At 36.8% G+C, this 20831-nt stretch overlaps 1 protein-coding gene and 1 pseudogene across 2 annotated transcripts in view; one reads left to right on the forward strand and one right to left on the reverse strand.

Annotated features, from left to right (window-relative positions):
* KHDRBS3 (KH RNA binding domain containing, signal transduction associated 3) overlaps positions 1-20831 on the reverse strand; it is a 222788-nt gene that overhangs the window by 127019 nt on the left and 74938 nt on the right. For both annotated transcript variants that reach the window (XM_021712876.1, XM_008059199.2), the window contains exon 2: positions 15762-15880. In XM_021712876.1, the coding sequence (XP_021568551.1) occupies positions 15762-15880 (119 nt within the window). The remainder of the gene's footprint in view (positions 1-15761; positions 15881-20831) is intronic.
* Positions 16795-18379, forward strand: LOC103261610 (annotated as a pseudogene).

Consider the following 20831-nt stretch of genomic DNA (forward strand, 5'->3'; position numbering starts at 1 on the left):
AGTCTAACAATGAGATGTTTTATTGACCTCTAACTCAACACTCAACACTGAACTTAAAACCTCTGCCACTAACCTGCTGTTCTTCCACAGTCCCTGAGCCCAACAAAGGCACCACCACCTATGTAGTAACTCAAGCCTCAAGCCTGGTACTATATGCAGACAGTGACAAGGCTTTGTGTTTTCACTGCTTTATCTCCAACAATTCTGCAAAGTGGGCATTTCATAAATGTTCAGTGAATTAGTTATAGCATCACAATTTGACCTCCTAAACATTTCTTAAACCTGTCCATTTTCTTCGGCCCTACCACAACCATGCTATTATAGGCCCTTATCTCTTCTCACCAGCCCACTGTAGAGACCGTTCCCTGTATCAACTTCTACCTCCTTCAACAGACACAGACAGAGGCCTTTTTGAAACACAAAGCCGACCTTATTATATTTCTACTTAGACTACTACTACTTAACTATCCTTAGAATCCAAGTCCAAGTATCCTGGTCTTGCTGTGAAAGACTGTCCCTAAGCAAGCTCCTGATGACCTCTCTAGCCTCATCACACCCTCATTTTTAATTGCAGCTCTCTGGGTTATCTTACAGTTTCTCAAAACTACCATGCTCCCAGAACTGCCCATTCACTTCAGATGTAGAGAGCTGGAAAGAACGTCACTCTTATCCTTAAAATTATAAAATACGATAATAATAAAAATAAAATTTTTTTTAAAAAGCTGGAGAGAATGCAAGTTAATGCTGACGTTTAAAAATTATCCCCACTTCTGGAGAAAGGTACCTCCAAGAAGAAACAAAACTCAAGCATTTACTCATTTGGAGTGGGTTAGCATGAGAATATGAAGCCATGAAAGCTCCCAAATCAAGAGGCCGGCACCTTCTTCAAGGTTTTCTCTGGAAAAATCCCCCCTACTCTCCAAGTATTCACAGGGAAGATCAGAAAGAAAAATAAAATCATTTCCCCTGGGGAGTTGGTGGGGGAGAACAAAGCAGTCACTGCTGAAGTCTGCCCAGATCCACCTACCCTATGTTCCCCTCCAGAACAAAACCCTTAATCTGCAGGAGAAAGCTGTGTTCAAGGCACCATCTTGGAAGTAGATAGAGTCCTCGCCAGACACCAAACCTATGACACCTTGATTCTGAACTTCTCAGCCTCCAGAAGTTTGACAATATAAATTTCTGTTCTTTGTAAATATCTCCACCTCAAGTGTTTTGTTACAGCGGCACAGACTGAGATACCTTTTCCTATTTAAAAAAAGTCAGCCGGGTTCAGTGGCTCAGCCTGTAGTCCCAACACTTTGGCAGGCCGAGGCCAGATGATCGCCTGAGCCTGTGGGTTCAAGACCAGCCTGGGCAACTTGGTGAGACTTCGTTCTACAATGAATCAAAAAATTAGCTGGGTGTGGTAGCCCATGCCTATAGTTCAGGATACTTGGAAGGCTGAGATGGAAGGATCACTGTAGCCCAGCTGGGGTAGCCATGAGAGTGCCACTGCACTCCAACCTGGGTGACAGAGTGAGACTCCCCGCCCCCAAAGTCACATTCTGAACAGTTAAGTGACCCACAGGATAACAAAAGATAATTTCTAACACAGCATTTCACAATGGAGTTATACACTCCTTGATCTAACACACATATAAATATATAATACCTATTCTACCCCATGGAATCCTACCCCATGGATAATACCATAATATTGCATTTAATTAAAGATGTAAACTTTTCAAGACATTAGAAAACTATATTCTAGGGATATTATGAGCCCCTATTAAAAGCAACAGGTAGAAAACACATGATTTTCACACAGCCTTAAGTGATTTGGCAATGAGAAAATTAGAAACACAAGCGTTCTACTTTAATGCTCTCGTGGTTATCTATTACTACATAACACTTAAAGTTTTTAAACTAGACCCATTTTATTCATTTGCTCACAATTCAGCAACTTAGACACCACATGAGTCGGGGAAGGAGAAGGGGGCATTGTTCCATGTGTCAACAGCCTGGTCAAATAGGGCTAGAGGAGTCACTTCCAAGACGGCTATTCTCATGGCTCATAAGTTGGTGGTGGCTATCAGGGGAGATCTTGCTTCTGCTGATTTCACTGACTCTCCTCTACCTGTGTTTCTTAGGTTTCCACTTACATGGTGGCCTCAGAGTAACAGGCTTTTGTATAATCTCTGGCTTCCAAGATCAGAAAAACTCAGAGAAGGGCATAAATGCATGTGGTCACTGGATGCAGAGCACAATATAAGACACTAACACAGTTATAAATGCAGTCATTTATCAAAAAAAATTACACTTTAATTTTTTTGGGAGGGAGCAGGGTGATGGTTTCTCTAAGTTTTACTCATCTGTATCCCTCATTACCTGCCTAGAACAGTTCTTGCTTATGACAGGAAAGCAATGTTTTAAGAATACAAAGGTGAATAACAAATGCCAATTAAAATTAATGTCCAAAATATATTACTCACTACCCAAGATGTTATAATAAAAACAAAATCTAGAACATACCACACAGGCACAGATGGAAGGAAGCAGATTTTTGGTATATGTGTCCTAACTGGCTAGCAAAGACTTGTAATTGAACAACTTATAAAAATTAAATGTTTGTTAAAAATGCTTAAAAATAAATTTGAGAGCTACAAAATAATGGATATTAGTATTAGATAAACAATTAGATAAACAATTCATTTCTCTAAAGGTGAGTATGAAGTAGGATGTAAGAAACAGAAGACAGAATTTTTAAAAAGTTTGGATACAGTACAAAACAGAGATGGTCCCCAACTTACCAATTAAAAAAAAAATATGATGGTTCAAAAGCAACACACATTCAGCAAAACTATACTTTCAGTACCAATAAAACTATTCTGTTTTTCACTTTCAGTACAATATTCAATAAGTTACATGAGATATTCAACACCTTATTATAGAATAGGCTTTGTGTTAGTTGACTGTGCCCAACTGAGGGCTAATGTAAGCGGTCCTGAGCACGTCCAAAGCAGGACAGGCTAAGCTCTGATGTTCAGTAGGTTAGGTTTATTAAATGCATTTTCAACTTACAATATTTTCAGCTTACAATGGGTTTATTTAGATGTAACATCATCATAAATTGAGGATCCATGGATATCTCCAATTCATTTAAGAACTAAAAAATTGTGAGAACAGAAGAAGGCCAGAGGGAAAGGGTCCATCGGTACATTCCATGGTGACAGCAAATGTAAATGTTCCCTATGAGTTATTACCTCAAATGATCCAAAGTGTTAAGTGAGGCAATGTAAGAATTATCCCCAACCACACTCACACCTTTGCATCTTCTCTATACATCTATATATTTATCTAAAAGTTACATGTTTGTTCTATCACTGGTTAATACTGTACTACTTATGTAGGACAAGAGATTATTAACATTACTGGATGCAGAGAAACAGTTCTACTTGTAAAGACTCTTCTTGTTAGATCCAACTGGATCATATTGTTTCTAAGCTCATGACAAGGCTGAGCTTGTGTTAGGCACAGGAGAAAGATCAGCTCTAAGGTTTTCTCTCATTTAGATTGTATTGGTAGAAGACTTTTAATTCACAGTGTTTTTTGCAGTAATATTTGTCCATTTAAGGACAAGTTCAATTAAAATTAGGTAATATAATCCACAAACCTATAACAGGCACATATACACAGCTATATGTCTCAATACGCTGAGGGCTAATGAATGAAATTTTGTGAGACCTTCTGCGCTGTAAATTCACCTTTTAACTTCAGGATACAATCTCAAAGTGCAAATAACTATATGGACTTCTATGAACCATGTAAGGGTGCCAGTATTGATCCATGTACAAAATATTAATAGAATTTAATTTCTTGATTAAGAGCATGGGCTCTGGGGTCAGATATCTGGGGTTCAAATGCCTGCTACTTGGTAACTGTATCTTTTAGCAAGTTACTCATCTTCTCTGTTCTTTATAAGTTTCTCATATGTGAAGATGAGATGATAATAATCATAAGGTTGTAAAGATTAAATGAGTTAATACATGTAAAGTGCTTAGAATAGTGCCTAAAACATAGAAAACCATACGATATGTGTATGTGTATATACAACACAGGCACATAAACAGAAATCTACACAAGAACAGAAATACTAACAGATTTTTCTAGTATCCAGATGGACTGGAATACATGTACCTCTCTTTGGAGAATATTAATCAGTACCTTTTTATACTTTACTGGGGAGAAAGAAACTGTCAAAGAACATCTTTAGTTCATAATCTACATTTATCTATTTCCTGCCCAATGGCAAGAATACAAAGGAGAGAATAAACAAGGTTTATTTTCCCTTTATTCTCTTGAAATGAAGAACAGATCAATGCTTTTATTAGCTTAATGGGACATTGTAGGTTCAATAACTTAACCGCTAACACAATGATTACTTGAATAAATCCACATTTTAGCTGGTATTCAGAATTCTGACCTCCTTTGAATTATACCAATGTTGTAAATGCCAAACTCCAAACAAGAGCAAACCTAACAACAGACTTGGGACCATGGGATTCACATTAAATGGAGGAGCTTCTTCAGAAATAGAACACTTGTTTCTTAGTACAGTGACTAACTGAGTAAAGCTTTGAGTTATATTGATAATCATTTTCACATTCTGATAATCACCTATAAAAACAATTTTCTTTAAATGGGCATTTATTTTTCCCAGGATAAAGTCATTCCAAACTTGTGTATAGGTCATTCTTAAATTTTAGAAGAGCTTAAAAAAAACCCCAAAACCAGCTAAGATCTTTCATAATACTGAATGCTTTCTATCATATATTGTAGTTTCTCAATAACCCAAATACTTCAGGACTCTCTATTATCTATATAAAATTCCATTCCCAAGGAAAGCACTGAAGCCATTCCAGAATATATTCCTTATAATTTCAACAGATGTGATAACCTGATATTTCCCATAATTAAGTCATTCTAGACCAATAAGTTTTCCTGCCTTTCTCCCTGATCTCTGCTTGTTAATAGATTACTAAATTTAATTTCATCTGTAATTATTTCTCTAGAAATAACTCTCCATCATTTATAGTATCCTCTACCTCTCTTATCTTTATCCTGCATTGTTTAGTAAAATTTAAGGTTCCCCCTGTTAAATTATAAATGTCTTGAGAATAAGTAGGATCCAGATTTGATGTACCATTTTTCCTGTTTAATGGTTTCTAAATAATTGTGGAATTAAAGCTTATTTCCGTCAAATAAAATGGCACTATTCAACAAAGCTTTTTTCAATTTTCTTTGCTGCAGTGATTATTACAACATATTAGGGCTACAGATAAATACTATTATTAAATATATTAATTTTATGACCACAAGTCACTAAGTATTATTGGCAGTGGTTGAGATTATATGGTGTTGGTACACTGAGTATAATTTTAATAAAATATCTATCTGTTTCTAAATGGTGAACAGCTCAACCTATTTAGACATTAGCAACTCTAAAAATCAATGCAGTATACAAGTAACTTTTCCATGAGATATAATGAACAAATTAAATAAACATGCACATACACACACACACAAGTAATACAATCTGAAATAATCTAGAAATATGTTCTATTTCTGATTATTATGTCATTAACAATAAATTAATAAAAATTACATAAAAGTAAATTTCATTATTATATTATGTATGCTTTATTTCATACTGTATATTATGTATGTTCTATTTGTAGATTTCAGATTGAACATTATGTACCTATCTCCATTTGCTAAAGGGTGGATATTCTGGGGTGTGATGGACAGATGACAAGTTATGTAACCCATATGTAAATGTGTTCAAAATTAGTATTTTTATTTACTTATTTTTTTGAGTAGGAGTATCACTCTGCCATCCAGGCTAGAGTGCAGTGGCATGCTCACAGTCACTGCAGTCTCAACCTGCTGGGCTCAGGTGATCCTTCCACCTCAGCCTTTCAAGAAGTTTGAAACTATTAATCCAGAAAATCCCAGAATGGCTACAAGTGTGAGAATTTAACAGAAGATGTAAAACAAAGGCAGGAAACTGATATGGATAAGAAGCTGTTGTAACAGATAGGGTGAGGTATGAAAGTGTTCTAAATTAAGGAATGACAATAAAATGCAGAGAGGGTGAAAGAGACAACAATTAATTTAAAAAGGAAACGAATGGTATTTAAAGGATGGAGGAGAAGCAGTCAATGAGGGAGATGCAAATAGACAAAAAAATGATGTTGTGGTATTTGGCAAAATACCACTTCAGTACACTGCTCTGTCATTTACTGAAATAAGAAACACAGGAAAAGGTCCAGGTTGACCAAGAAGAGGAGGTATGAGGTTTAGTTATGAACATGGCAAATGTCACACATCTGTGGGATATCCCAAGTGAAAGTGTCTAGTGGGCATTTGGTCTGACACTCAGGAGAGCCACAGGTGACACATCCAGTGCCAGAAAGTTAGCAAATAGAAGAAAAGTTGGGCTGGTTCCTAAACCTGACTTCTCTCTACTCTATAACTATGATTCTCAGACTCCCTTTGCATTATGTTCCGTATTTCATGTAATTATGTATCAGTAACTTCTTTTGATAGAAGTTCATAGTTCAGTCAATGGCATGAATTTCTGCCATTTTCCTTCAGTAGACAGTGCATCCTAGAAGAGAGGTATTCAATTCTGTTCACATTTTCTATCGCCAATAACCAGTATAGTCATACAATTTTCTCTTGAGCCAAAATAAGCATTACAGTAATATTCAAGATATTTAAGTTAATAACATATTGCTAAACCACTAAAAACATTTTTCTTTTTGACCCTGCAAGACACTCGGTCTATCCTTTATCATGTCCTCTAAAAGTAAGCAGAGATCTGATTAAAGAGTTATACGTAACAATAATACATAACAATATTCTTCACACAGTACATGTACTAGGACCATTTCTAGTCTTCATAATGCAATAAAATTCTTAGGGGACCTATATAAAGCCAAATTTACAATTATTCATTTGTTTAAGAAAAATAATACCAGTAATAATAATAAGCCCCCCAAATGGTATCAGTATATTATTTCAGAAACCCATCAACACATGCCTGGCTATTTCTGGATTCCACTTAACAAATCTAAGTTCAAGTGTTGCTTTCTGCTTCAATAATCAAGCACTTTAGGGAGAGCAGGGAAAAAAACTAAAGCATTAAGCTTTAAAATCCCTCCACGATATTTCTCACATGCTATCACAATTGCAAATACCAACTTAAATAACTTTCCAATTCTCACAGCACACGGGCTGTGTCACAAGACCCAATAACCCAGAGACCTCTGAGAACATAACAAAAGTAGCTTCTAAAGATTTTCTCCTCCCATCACTACCTATCATTTCTCTTCCTTCTGATTCCTACTATAAGATGTGGGTTTTGAAAATGAGAAGAGAGGATTAAAGTACAAGGGGATCGTCCATTGCAAAACAATGGCTGTCATGGGCCAATTAGTTTCTCTAAGTTTATATAACCCATAGTGGCCTTTCTACTTCAACATAGGCACTAGATTTAATAAATAGTCAGAGGGACACTCCTAGTGAGTGATAATAAATATGTGTATCTGGTTTTTTTTGTTTTTTGTTTTAGTTGGAGTCTCACTCTGTCGCCCAGACTGGAGTACAGTGGCTGCTCCCGGCCACCGCAGCCTCGACCTGCTGGGCTCCGGCGATCCTTCTGCTCAGCCTTCCAAGTAGCTGGAACTATAGGAGTGTGTTACCACGCCTGGCTAATTTTTTGATTTATTGTGGAGATGAGGTCTTGCCAAATTGCCTAGGCAGGTCTCAAACCCACAGGCTCAGGCAATCCACTCACCTCAGCCTCCCAAGGAACGGGATTATAGGCTGAGCCACCAAGTCGGATAATATGTGTATCTTTAAGTGATTATTTTTAGTATCAGGCTTTATTGATGTCAACAGGTTTCAGAATTCCAACTAGTCAGCTGCACGCTTTGAATGTGTCCCGTCCATATTCATGTTGAAACTTAATCCTCATTGTGGTGGTACTAAGAAGTAGGAACTCTTGGGAAGTAACAAAGTCAAGAGGGCTCTGCCTCATGAATAGATTAGTGCCTTTTAAGTGATCTGGAGGGAACTAGATGAGGCTCTTTTTGATTTTCCATCATATAAGGACACAGAAAGGGGCTCACACCAGACACCAACTGCTGGTAACTTGGTCTTAGACTTCAGAAATGTAAGATAGAAATTTCTGTTTCTCATAAATAACCCAGTTTCAGTATTTTGCTATAGCAGCACAAACAGACTAAGATACCAGCCAAATTACTTTCGGTGATGGCACTTTAGATATAAAGAACTGATATGTAAGCACATTCTTACTTTATTTCTACAGGTAAACTATCAATTGAAAAACAGAAATAACAATCATTTTCATATAAATTCTCTGGAAAAAATATTATATGTCTTTGGAAATCAATTAGGAGCCACAGAAAAGGCAATATTTAACATACCTCTATGACTGCAAAATATTTACTATCCTAGGAAGTCTATAAATCCATGATGATTTCTATAGAATAGGCTTCTACCAAGCAGTAAATTGTCTATAATACACTCTAAGAGAAAAATGCAAGCCAACTACAAAAAAGAAAGTTTCCCTGAAACTCCAGGAACACACATGTTTTATAAGTACTTTTCTCTTTCAAAGATCCTTAACCTCACAGTTTATGTGAAAAAAGCAAATATATCACATTTTCAATGTTCACACAATTTTTTTAGATCAGAAAATATAGTTTATTTAAAAAGTAAATTAGAGAGAGAGAAAGAGGAGACTCACCTCCCCAAGGTAGGGGAGGGGGCCAAAGCCAGGAAACATGGCCTAGCCATAGCTCCAAGAGCACTTAGCCACACCATAGTTTAGCAAGGCAATGGCCACAATGGCCTGACAATGGCCTAGCAATGGTCACAATTTTTTTTTAATATAAGAAACTATGTTGGTTAAGACAATGTTACTACAAATAGTATGCACACACATTAGAGTGATTAGAGACTAAAATATGTATCAAATTAAGAAATTTAATAAACCCAATTTAAACCTACAGATTTAATACAGTATGCTAAATCTTGAAAATCATAACTACAGTACAAAGACATCTACTAAGTTAACCTCAGGCACATTCCCCCCCAAATGAAAACCTTTTCTCATCCTGATTCTAAAACTTGAACACAAGTTACCATCAAAACATTCATGTACAGAAACATGTACATTTTCATTAGAAAATATCACAAAACCTGTAATCCAGAAAATAACTGCTATTAAGATTCTGGTCAGTTTTTCCAAATATTTGTGTAACTCAAAACCTGTGTTTTCTACATCTTGCCTATTTTTTCATTTAATAATATAATATAGATACAATGCAGCATTATACAGAAAAATGTAATATATTTAATTTCAGATTACAACTTGCTTTTTAACCTGGTACATAAGCATTTCTTCATACCAGCATGAGGGAATGCATTTGGCATTCCTTCTCCTAAAACAATTTCCCATCACTAAACACCTAAGAAGACCCATCCTCTGAAACAGTTCAAATGCCATTTTCTGTTTTAACACTGCAGCTCCTATGGCCAATGCCACCCCACACTCTGTTCCCTTTTCACTTCATTTATGTCTTCTATACAATTCTGTACAACTTACTAAAATTAATCTGTGTAGCCTATTAAAATGGCTTGTGATTTCTCAAATGCCTTCTGCATACAATAGAGTGTTCCTCTGCCATGGCCACCCCTCAACCTCACCCTGTCTTACTTCTCACCCCTTACCCAGTCAGCCTCTTCAGAGACAACTTTTTTAGGGCAGTCGACTCTGAACATATCAAGATCGCCTACCTTCCTTCTGTCTTTCCAGTAAACCCTGTATTATAAATATTAACTTATCTGCATTCACCATAAAACTGACAATTTCTTGAGACCAAAGACTCTATCCTGATCAATTTGGTTTTACCAGCACAATGCCTGGTTCAAAGAAGACAATAAATGCTAGGTATATGAATGGAGATGGAAGCACTGACAAATGAACTAGAGAATAATAAAAGAAAAATGAATGCAAACCCTAAACCATTGTGCATCTACCAGTACGCACAGACAAGGTACCTAGTGACCTAGTGTTGATATGGTATCTTCATTAACTCTGTTCTATCTAGGCATTGCTCAGCACCATAGGTTATCAGCAAAAAAACTATGGAGAACAATTTCCATAACTTCTTAAACACTTAAAAATTATAAAACAGTGTTTAGAGTGCCACACTTTACAAGTTTGGCTGCATTAACTCGGGTGAATACACATTAAGGTTTGAATACCAAATAACTCATATGTTCAGTACTACACCATTGAAAAAGTGTTGAAAATAATTCATTAAGAGCATAAAAATTATTCAATTAATGGAAGTCACTTTATTAAATGGAGTTTCATCAGCAGCAGTTCTCTCTTGCCACACAGGCTGAAAGTGCACCATCAGCATCAATTCCACACCAAGTTGTTCTCTACTCACAGCTATTCTAGCAGGGCGAGTCCTGCCACCTTCCTCCAGCTCAGTCTATTAACCGACACAAGCATGAAAGCTTCTTCTTTGAATTCATGGTAGTGCTCTATTAGCTTTTATACAAGGCTGGCTTGAAACTTGCATGCTCCATTATGCTAAGCAGAAATATCCTTTTTCAGTATTCTGAAAGCAGAGAATTTCTATGCAGCCTACTTCAGACATTATAAGTACTCGAAATGGACTACTCTGACAGAAAATGTAATCTTCTCCTACACCTCATCAAAGTTGACAATGAAAAATAATATTTGAAATTTTATTTCATATACAGTCATGTGTCACTTAACAATGGGAACATGTTCTAAGAAATGCCTTGTCAAGTGATTTCGTCATTGTGCAAATATCGTAGCATGCACTTACACAAACCTAGATGGCATAGCCTACTACACACCTAGGCTATATGGTAATAGCCTATTGCGCCTAGGCTACAAACTTATACAGCATGTTACTGTACTGAATACTGTAGGCAGTTTTAACCCAATGATCAGTGTATGTATACCTAAATACATCTAAACACAGAAAAGATGCAGTAAAAATACAGTATTATCATCTTAAGATGATAATATATATGCAGTCTATCATTAACTGAAACATCATTATCCTGCACATGAGTAGTTTATTTTATTTCATATACTAACTCATAGACAATAAAAAAGCACTAATTTCAAGTTAGTCATCATCTACTAGATTATGAACTACTTAAAGAAAGGGACCATATCTGTTTGTCTATCTATTGCATATTGAGTATATAGGTTTGCAGCAGGCATGTTTTGTTTAGCAATGAGACTGCCTATGAAATGCTCATAATGTAAATTTTTGTTTATAAAAAAGTATATCCCCAGTTCTGTGGGTATGGATGAGTAAGCTCCTAAAGGCTAAACATCTATGGTATCAACTATAAACACCTAAACTCTGAACAAAATATGTAAGACAACTATCGGGTGTGGTGAAGAGTGATCAAAAACAGGCTAACTCTGAAACAGGCTTAAGACAAAAGCAGGAAATAGACTGAGGTGAATTTACTAATTTGGGGCTTTTAACATGAGTGGCAGAGATTAAGGCAACCACAGTGCTGAAATGTGAGGAAAGAATACTAGAAAAGAGAGAATTAGGAATTACCAAATTTTGCATTGAAAATCTGCCAAAATTTCTGGCAGACCTCCAAATCACATATTTCAAAAATGAAACACAAAAGCCAAATTTAGGAAAGAAATGAATTGAGACTTGAACTCCTACCGAGCAGACAAAGTTTGTGGTCTCAATCCAACCACATTAAATAGCTACTAAAAAAAAATCGACATTCTTCAGAAAAATATAACAGAATCCAAGGTTACCACAATTTACATTCACAGTGTCCAGTATACAATCCACAATTATTCAACATGCAAAGAACAGGAACAATACGACTCTTTATCAAGATAAAAAACTATCAATGCAAAATAAATCTATGACTCAGGCTTTAGATTAGAAGATAGAGACACTCAAGCACCTATTTTAACTGCACTCAATGACATAAAAAAATAACATTTGCAATGAATAAAAGAAAATCTCAAAAGAAAAAAAAATGTTTTTCCCTGCGACATGCATATGTATGAATCAAATGTAAATTCCAAAACAGATAATTATAACACTTGACATAAAAAATGTACCTGATAGAGATAATAGCAAAATGAAGATTGTATAGAAAGGAATTGATGAGTTTAATAAACAGCAGTAAAAAGTAAACAGAGTCACAGGAAACATTGTGAGAATGGCAAAAGGTTCAACAGATGTATAAATCAAATCTCGAAAAAAGTAAAAAGGAAAGGGTCATAAAAAGTATTTGAAGGCCAGGTTCGGTGGCTCAGCCTGTAATTCCAGCACTTTGGGATGCCAAGGCGAGTGGACTGCCTGAGCCTGTGGGTTCGAGACCAGTCCGGGCAACTTGGTGAGATCTCATCTCCACAATAAATAAAAAATTAGCCGGGCGTGGTAGTGCACATCTGTGGTTCTGGCTGCCTGGAAGACTGAAGTGGAAGGATTACGGGAGCCCAGCAGGTGGACGCTGGGATGGCCATAAGTGTGCCACTGCACTCCAGTCTGGGTGAAGTGAGACTCCAACTCAAAAAAATAAAAATAAAAAGTATTTGAAGAAGCAACAGCTAACATTGTGATGAAATATACAAATCTCTTAAAAAACACAACAAAATCTTCAAAAAAGGGGTGACAGAAACCCTGATTAGTGTCATATCAATTAAAGATATTGAATTCATCTTCAAACTCCAGGCCCAGTTGTCTTCACTGGTGAATTATATCAAATGCTTAGAAAGAAATAACACCAATCTGATATACATGCTTTGAGAAAATGGAAAGAAACACTTCCCCACTCATTTTATGAAACCAGACTAACACTAATACAAAAATTATATAAAAATCTTATTAAAAACTTTGCAGATCAGTATCACTCATAAGCACAGATGCAAGTAAATCCAACAATATATATATATAATAATAAGTCATTAACAGACAGGGTTTAACCCAGAAATACAAGGAAGGTTTTATTTTTTAAAAATCAATCAAAATTAACCATGTAAACATATAAAGGAAACACCTTGTGTTTATTTGAATAGATATAGAAAAAACATTCAGCAAAATTTACCACCCATTCAGGAACAGAATTCTCAGTAAAGCTGAAGTAGAAGGAAACTTCCTCTACCTAACAAATCACATCTATAAAAAATCCATAATTGATTATGTTCTTAAGGTAAAATGCTGTATGCTTCCTCCTTGATTTTAAACAAAGAAAATATTTCTACTCTCATCACTTGTTTACAGCATTATAGTGGTGATATCAGCTAATACAATAATGTAAGCAAAAAAAAAATAAGATGCATAATAATTAGAAAGGAAGAAGTAAAACTGTTTAGGCAGATGACATGACCATGTATGTAACAAATCCTAAGGAATATAAAAAACAATTTACTAGTAGAACTAATAAGTGAATTTAAATTTAGCTAAGTAGAAGACAAGGTACATAAACAAAATTTTATATTACGAGCAAAAAATTGGAAAATAAAAATTTTAAAATATTCAATTTACAATAGTGTCAAACATATAACATTTTAGGAATAATTTAAATAAAAAATTCAAGACCTTTACCCTGAAAAGTACAAAATGCTGCTGACAGAAATTATTGGAATGGAGAGAGATACCATTTCAAAAAAATGGAAGATTCAATACTGTTAAGATGTCAAATCTCAGCCGGGCACGTTGGTTCAAGCTGGTAATCCCACCACTTTGGGAGGCTGAGGCGAAAGGACTGCTTGAACCCAAGGGTTCAAGACCAGCCTGAACAACTTGGTGAGCCCTCATCTCTAGAATAAATAAAAAAAAATTAGCTGGGCGTGGTGGCGCTTGTCTGTAATTCCAGCCACCTGGAAGGCTGAAGTGGAAGGATTACCTAAACCCAGCAGGCAGAGGCTGCGGTGGCTGTGAACACGCCACTGCACTCCAGCCTGGGTAACAGAGTGAGACTCTAAGTAAAAAAAAAAAAAAAAAAAAAGTTAATTCTCCATAAACTATTCAATAGATTCAATGCAACTGCAATCACAATTCCAGTAGATTGTTTTGTGGTAGTTAAAAAACAAATTCTTGGCCAGGCGTGGTGGCTCAAGCCCGTAATCCCAGCACTTTGGGAGGCCGAGGTGAGAGGACTGCCTAAACCCAAGAGTTCAAGACCCACCTGGGCAACATGGTGAGATTCTCTACAATAAATCAAAAAACAAGTTGGGTGTGGTAGTCTACACCTGTAGTTCCAGCTACTTAGAGGGCTGAGGCAGAAGGATCGCCTGAGCTCAGCAGGTCAAGGCTGGGGTGACCGTGAGAAAGCCACTGCGCTCCAGCCTGTGCAACAGAGTGAGACTCCAACTTAAAAAAACAACAACAAAAATATTGAATGTATATGTAATTGCAAAGGACCCAAAATAACTAAGCAATCCTGAAAAAGAATAAAGTTCAATGGCTTAGATTACCTAACTTCCTGTCTTACTATAAAAAGCAACAGTAATCAAGACAGTGTGGTACAGGCATAAGGATCCATAAATAGATTAAGAGAAGATTTTAAAATAGAAATCTTGGAAATATACCCCAATTATGTAGTCCCCTGATTTTCATCAAAGGCACCAAAAAAATCAATGGGAAAAGCATCTTTCAACAAATAGTGCTGGAAAAACTAGATAATTACATAGGAAAAAAAAAAACCAAAAAACTTGAACCTCAGTCTCACATCATATTTGAAAATTTATTTGAGATGTGTCATAGACCTAAAAGCAAAAGCTAAAATGATAATGCATGTAGAGAAAACATAAGAGAATGTTTTCATAATCTATAAAGGACTCTAACAATTCCTTGAGGTTGGCTAAGATTTCTTAGTTCACAGAAGGCAATGATCACTAAAGTAAAACTTGATACATCAAATGACATCAATTAAATACTTCTACTCATCACAAGACTCTATTAAAAAAAAAACAGGCAAGACACAAACTGTGCCAAATATTCACAAAACATGTATTTTACAAAAGATGTGCATTCAGGATATATAAGAAGCCCCTACAATTCAATGATAAAGAGATATACAGACCATTTAGAAATGGAAAAAAACGTTTGAAAAGACACTTCATAGCAATCTAAATAACCAAGAGACTTAAAACTATCAAGACAAATGAATAAAAGGAAACAAACTATGATCAATACCACAGTATGCACAGACACTCACAAGAAAAAGGAAAAACAGGGTAAGATTTAAAGAAAATTAAAACAGATATTCTTGAACCTGTATGTGCTGCACACTGTACTGATCATTTAATACAGATTATCCTACTTGATTCTTAATCAATCATCCAATCTCAGATTAGAAATGAGAAAACTGAAGCGGCAAGAGGTTACATAAGTTGCCCAAAGTTACTTCACTAGTAGGACTCATAAGATTATATATTGTAGGGATCCATAAGTCATACTAAAGACAAACAAGAAAGACTGAATCACTAAATTCACTAAATAAGTTTCAAATTAACTTTAAAGTGTGTGTGTGTGGGAGGGTGTTAAGAGAAAAGATCTCTAGAAAAATATCAAACAGAATATAAATTAAACATTTGCCCCGTGATTAAGGTTGAAATACCTGGAGTGTAGACCTCATTGTCTTACCTTAGGGAACTGTTTTACAGGAATTAACACTTTCTGTCCCAGTTTCATATTCTTATTAATCACCACATCAATGTACTTCTCTTCATCCTTGCCTTCTCCTTTTTGAAACTTTTCTATTTCTGTGGAGGCAAAAAAAATAACCATGAAGTGTATAACTCAAAACTGCAGAGGGCAGGAACTTGGGTGAGCTCTGTTGTGATATGAAAGCAAATACTACATTAACGTGGTCTACTAAATTGCTATAATTTTCTTTCAAGTAATGACACATTTCCTTTTCATCAATGATTTTCATTGAAAAAAATGCATATATCATGGTTCTACAATGTCAAATCTCAACTGCCCATACTAACAGAGAAGAGCAATGGACTAAAAAATAAGCACAAAATTGAACATAAAATTAAGTTACTTAGGGTCTTCTGGAATCCTAGATAAAGGCTAATCAAATAATCCCCTAAAAAGCCATAAAGCATTCACAGTTCAGTGTTACAAAACACTAAGAAAGCCCTGTTTATCACTCTTGCCTGACTTTGCAAGGTTTATACAAGCAAGAATTAACTCTAAGATGCTATAAATCTTACCTCCTTGCACAGGACACATATCAACTACAAGCTAATGTCTTTGCAGATGCTCTTTGCTCTGCTTGTGATATTGTTATGATAATTTCATCTTCATTTATTTTCAAGATTCAACCACATTAAATCTCACTTTTTCTGTGCAATTGTCCCTTTCCTCAATGGGGCGGCAAGAATGGAAGAATCAATCACTCCCATCTTAATAATACTCATAAAGCACTTTATGTACAACTCTACTACACCCCTTAGAAGAAAAAAAAAATGGTACCTTTCTCACTAGAACATAAACCTTTCCTAGGTAAAATCTACTTCTTTGTTCAATAAACATTACAGCTAAGCATTTGTAACCTGCAAGTTCCAGAATATTAGCATGCAGTTCCATTCATTTCATGGCCGATAGCATTTGACTGTATAAGAGGTACACAACTGGGAGCTTGCATGATTGCTGAATGAAAAACTACATGAGCTGTAACCTCCAAAGACCAACCACTAGACACCTAGGTTCAGAGAACAACAACAGTAGCACAGAGAAGGTACCAAAGATGACACTGAGCTAGGAATATTTAAGAATTTAATGTTTCATCAGTAGCCGAGGCACTTCACATTCACAACATAATGCAATCCTCAAAATAACAGATGACAAAGAGGAGGTGACTTTACTAATCAATGACAGAGGTAGGATTCACCCTCTGAATCTGACTGAAAACACTGTGGCCCTACAATCTCTCCCACTGTTTTTTATGTCGTATCAGGCAAAAAATAAATAAGATTTTTATGGCATCTCAGGATAAATGAAGGATGTGTTTAAAGCTGGAGGTTTCAGGCCTGGAGTTTCAGTTAACAACGAGGAAGCCGATGGGTCGCATAATACCACTGAGGACTTTTTCACTCCATCATACTATGTTCCCTTCCATTTTTTACTCAACTATTGTCTACTAAACAAAGATTTTGAGTGAGCAACAAAGAACAGTTACAATTTAACCTTTTGACATTGCAGGTCACCTACCAGCACACTTCTTTACAAAATAGTGAAAAACAAATCACTTCATATTAAATAGTAGGGCACTGAAACTGATTATTTTATTGTAATGCTATTTGACTTATAATGGAATTTTGGATGTTGAGAAACTTACTTAAGACGACAAAAAAAATCAAAATGTTACCTGTTATATTTTTCTAATGAGTGGTCACACGTGAGACGATCACCGACATGCATGGCAGGTTCAGTGACACATGTTGTGAAATAGTAATCTGTTGGATATTTTCCACCAGAGGTTTTTCTATTCGAGCAGACAATGCAGTCTCATTTTCTTCTTCCCACATGAATATGTAATTTGGGGGTTCTGGTCGCGAGGCGGAGGGCAGGACGGGCAGGCGGGAGCGCCGGGGCCAGACGCGAAGGGCAGGAACTCCGAGAGTCCCCGAAGGCCAAGAGCCAATCGGGACCTCGCAGGCCAGCCGCCGCCCCAAGGCCTCTCATGAGGACCACGAGACCCCCGCTGAGAACGCAGACCCCCAGTTTGAGCCGACGGTTTCTCTCCCTGAGCGAGACATTAAAACTCTGGAGGAAGTCAAGGAGGAACTTTTTAAGAGGCGGGCAAAACATTTCCAATTTGCTGCCGAGAACGACCTCCCAGAACCGACGGAGCGAGGCATGAGTGACGTCAAGCTCCTCCAGCACAAGGAGAAGGGGGCCACCCACCTCCTCGTGTGGAGGGACAAGACTCTCAAGATCTGCACCCACCACTACACCCCGCAAGGATGGAGCTGAAGGGCCCACAGCAGGCAGTGGCCGCGCCTGGGTCTGGAATGCCCACGCAGACTCTGCCAAGGAATGCTCCAAGCCGGAGCCTGCTGGCCATTCCCTTCCTGAACGCCGAGAATGCACAGAAATTCAAAGCAAAGTTTGAAGACTGCAGGAAAGAAACAGAAGGGAGAGAAAAGAAAGGATCGAGCGAAAAGGACGACGGTGTTGAGGTGGCAGAGGAACTGGAGGCTCCCTCGGTGAAGGAAGGGATCAAGGAGGAGGCTGGGGAGAAGCAATAATCATCTTATTTTATTTCCTTTCCTTTTATTCCCCTCGTTATTCTTTTTCCTTTTTAAACTTTGCCCTGCCCTCCTTTTCGCTTTGTTTTTATTCTGTTTTGTTTTTGCAAGGAACTTTATATAAAGAACTGAATTCCAGCCAGGCTCGGTGGCTCAGCCTGCAAACTCACGCTTTGGGAGGCTGAGGTGAGGGGATTGCCTGAGCCTGAGGGTTCAAGACCCGCCTGGGCAACTTGGCAGACCTCATCTTTACAATAAATCAAAAACTAGCCGGGCCTGGTAGCGCGGGCCTGTAGTTCCAGCTACTTGGAAGCCTGAGGCGGAAGGATCTCCAGAGCCCATCAGGTAGAGGCTGCGGTGGCCAGGAGCGACCACGGCACTCCAGTCTGGGTGATAGAGTGAGACTCCAACTCAAAAAAAAAAAAAAAGGACTGAATTCCAACAACAAAAAAAATGTAATTTATCATCCTGTTTGTTATTTGAAGATGATGCAGAAGGGTATTTCTGGTTCCTAAAAATCACTTCTCAACTGATTGATCAGAAACTTGACAAATTTCAAGTGGAACATAGGTATGCTATTTTTTTTTTTTTTTTTTTTGATGCTTGGTACAGTATAAAGAAGTTAATAACACATATTTCTTTCTTTCTTTCTTTCTTTTAGAGAGAAGGCAGGATTTATTAAGAGGACAGAAAAGCTCCCACAGTGGGAGGGGACCTGAAGGGATTGCCACAATAACACGTATTTGTAGTTCTCAGAATAATAATTTCCTCCACCATTTTAAAGATTTTCGGAAAAAAAATATGTAGAAGCAAATTGATCCACATGATCTACACTGCTCATTTTTGCAATATAATTTAAATTTATTTCAGGCTTTTTTGGCCTGATATAATTTTTCCACCACATAATGTCTGTGTGGGAGATTTCATTCCTGCCTGATTCCAAGTGCTGAGAATTGTAATGATCCTTTTGTCCTTCCAAGCAAGAAGCATAAGATTATTTTTCTAACACGCTGTTTTTTCATTGAAAACTTTGGCTTTTTGATTTGTGCTAGTATTCCCTTTTGATTGACTTTTATTGTACCAGTAAGATGACATTTCATCTTTAGTAGCTCTTCTGCTAGGACAATACAAGTGTACTATCTTGTCAGTAAACATGCGATATTTTGCTGCATTGGGAACTTTTCCCAACAACTTTTCATATAAATGTAATAGAATTCCGGTGCTTACTGGAAGATCAGGTCAAATGGTATTTTCAGATGTTACGCTGCCACAGTAGGGGAGTACTGAAAAAAGATACCCTGTTTTAGAATCAGCTAGTACATAAATTTGGTAGGCTTTTTTGGATTGTATGTTATAAATGATATTCACTCTTTAAATTGAACAATGGATTCATCAACACAAACTGTCTGATCTGGTATAAAATATTACAAAAATTTTGAATCACCGTATTCCAAATAATTATTGGCCTCATGAATGTGAGTTCTTTTTTTTTTTTTTTTTTTGAGTTGGAGTCTCACTCCGTCGCCCAGACTGGAATGCAGTGGCTGCTCCCGGCCACCGCAGCCTCGACCTGCTGGGCTCCGGCGATCCTTCCGCCTCAGTGTTCCAAGTAGCCAGAATTACAGGCATGCGCTACTATGCCCAGCTGATTTTTTGATTTATTGTAGAGATGAGGTCTTGCTGCCAAGGTGGGTCTCAAACCTGCAGACTCAGGCAATCCACTCACCTCAGCCTCCCAAAGGCACGGGATTACAGGCTGAGCCACCGAGCCTGGCTGAAATGTGAGTTCTTATTACCCCATTACTTGACACAAGTGTCTTCAAACAAAGCATCCAAAAGATTTGCATAAACCTTTCTCTACTGAATGTTTCCAAAAAGAAGGGTATTTTATTATTGAAAGCAGTTGACCAGGACTCTTACAAATTTAGTACTTGAATTATTTCCATATTTAGGGTAACAGTGATAAAAGCTAAAAATTCCTGTTGGTCAGCATCACATCATTATGCCAAATTGATTTATATGATAGCTACATTTTCTTTATTTTTTCATCTGCACAACATTAGTTTCTTGCATTACACTATCCACTAATTTGTTTGTAAAATACAAAGTGAAATAGTCAAAGGGTTCTCTTATATTACTTGCTATTTGTGGTCCTGTTGTTTTAGGATGTATAAGAAAATTTGTTCTCCCTGGAGGATTGTCTTTTTCTGTAGCATCTACCTAGTCTTCATTTGATGATATTTTGTCTTCTACTTCTTCGAAACGAATACTTTTGTCACTATCAATTTCTATTACATTTGCCTGTTTTCTTCTTAGTGGAATGATATCACTATTACTACTGTTGTTTTCTTCCACATCAATGTTTATTTACTCTAGTTTATCCAGATAAAAGTCTAAATTGAACTCATCTTCATTGCTGCTTATAACTCTCACACTTTTGTCTTTGCGTTTT

The sequence above is a fragment of the Carlito syrichta genome, unplaced genomic scaffold, assembly GCF_000164805.1.
Source record: "Carlito syrichta isolate Samal-C Ts95f unplaced genomic scaffold, Tarsius_syrichta-2.0.1 Scaffold91408, whole genome shotgun sequence".
Classification (NCBI taxonomy): domain Eukaryota; kingdom Metazoa; phylum Chordata; class Mammalia; order Primates; family Tarsiidae; genus Carlito; species Carlito syrichta.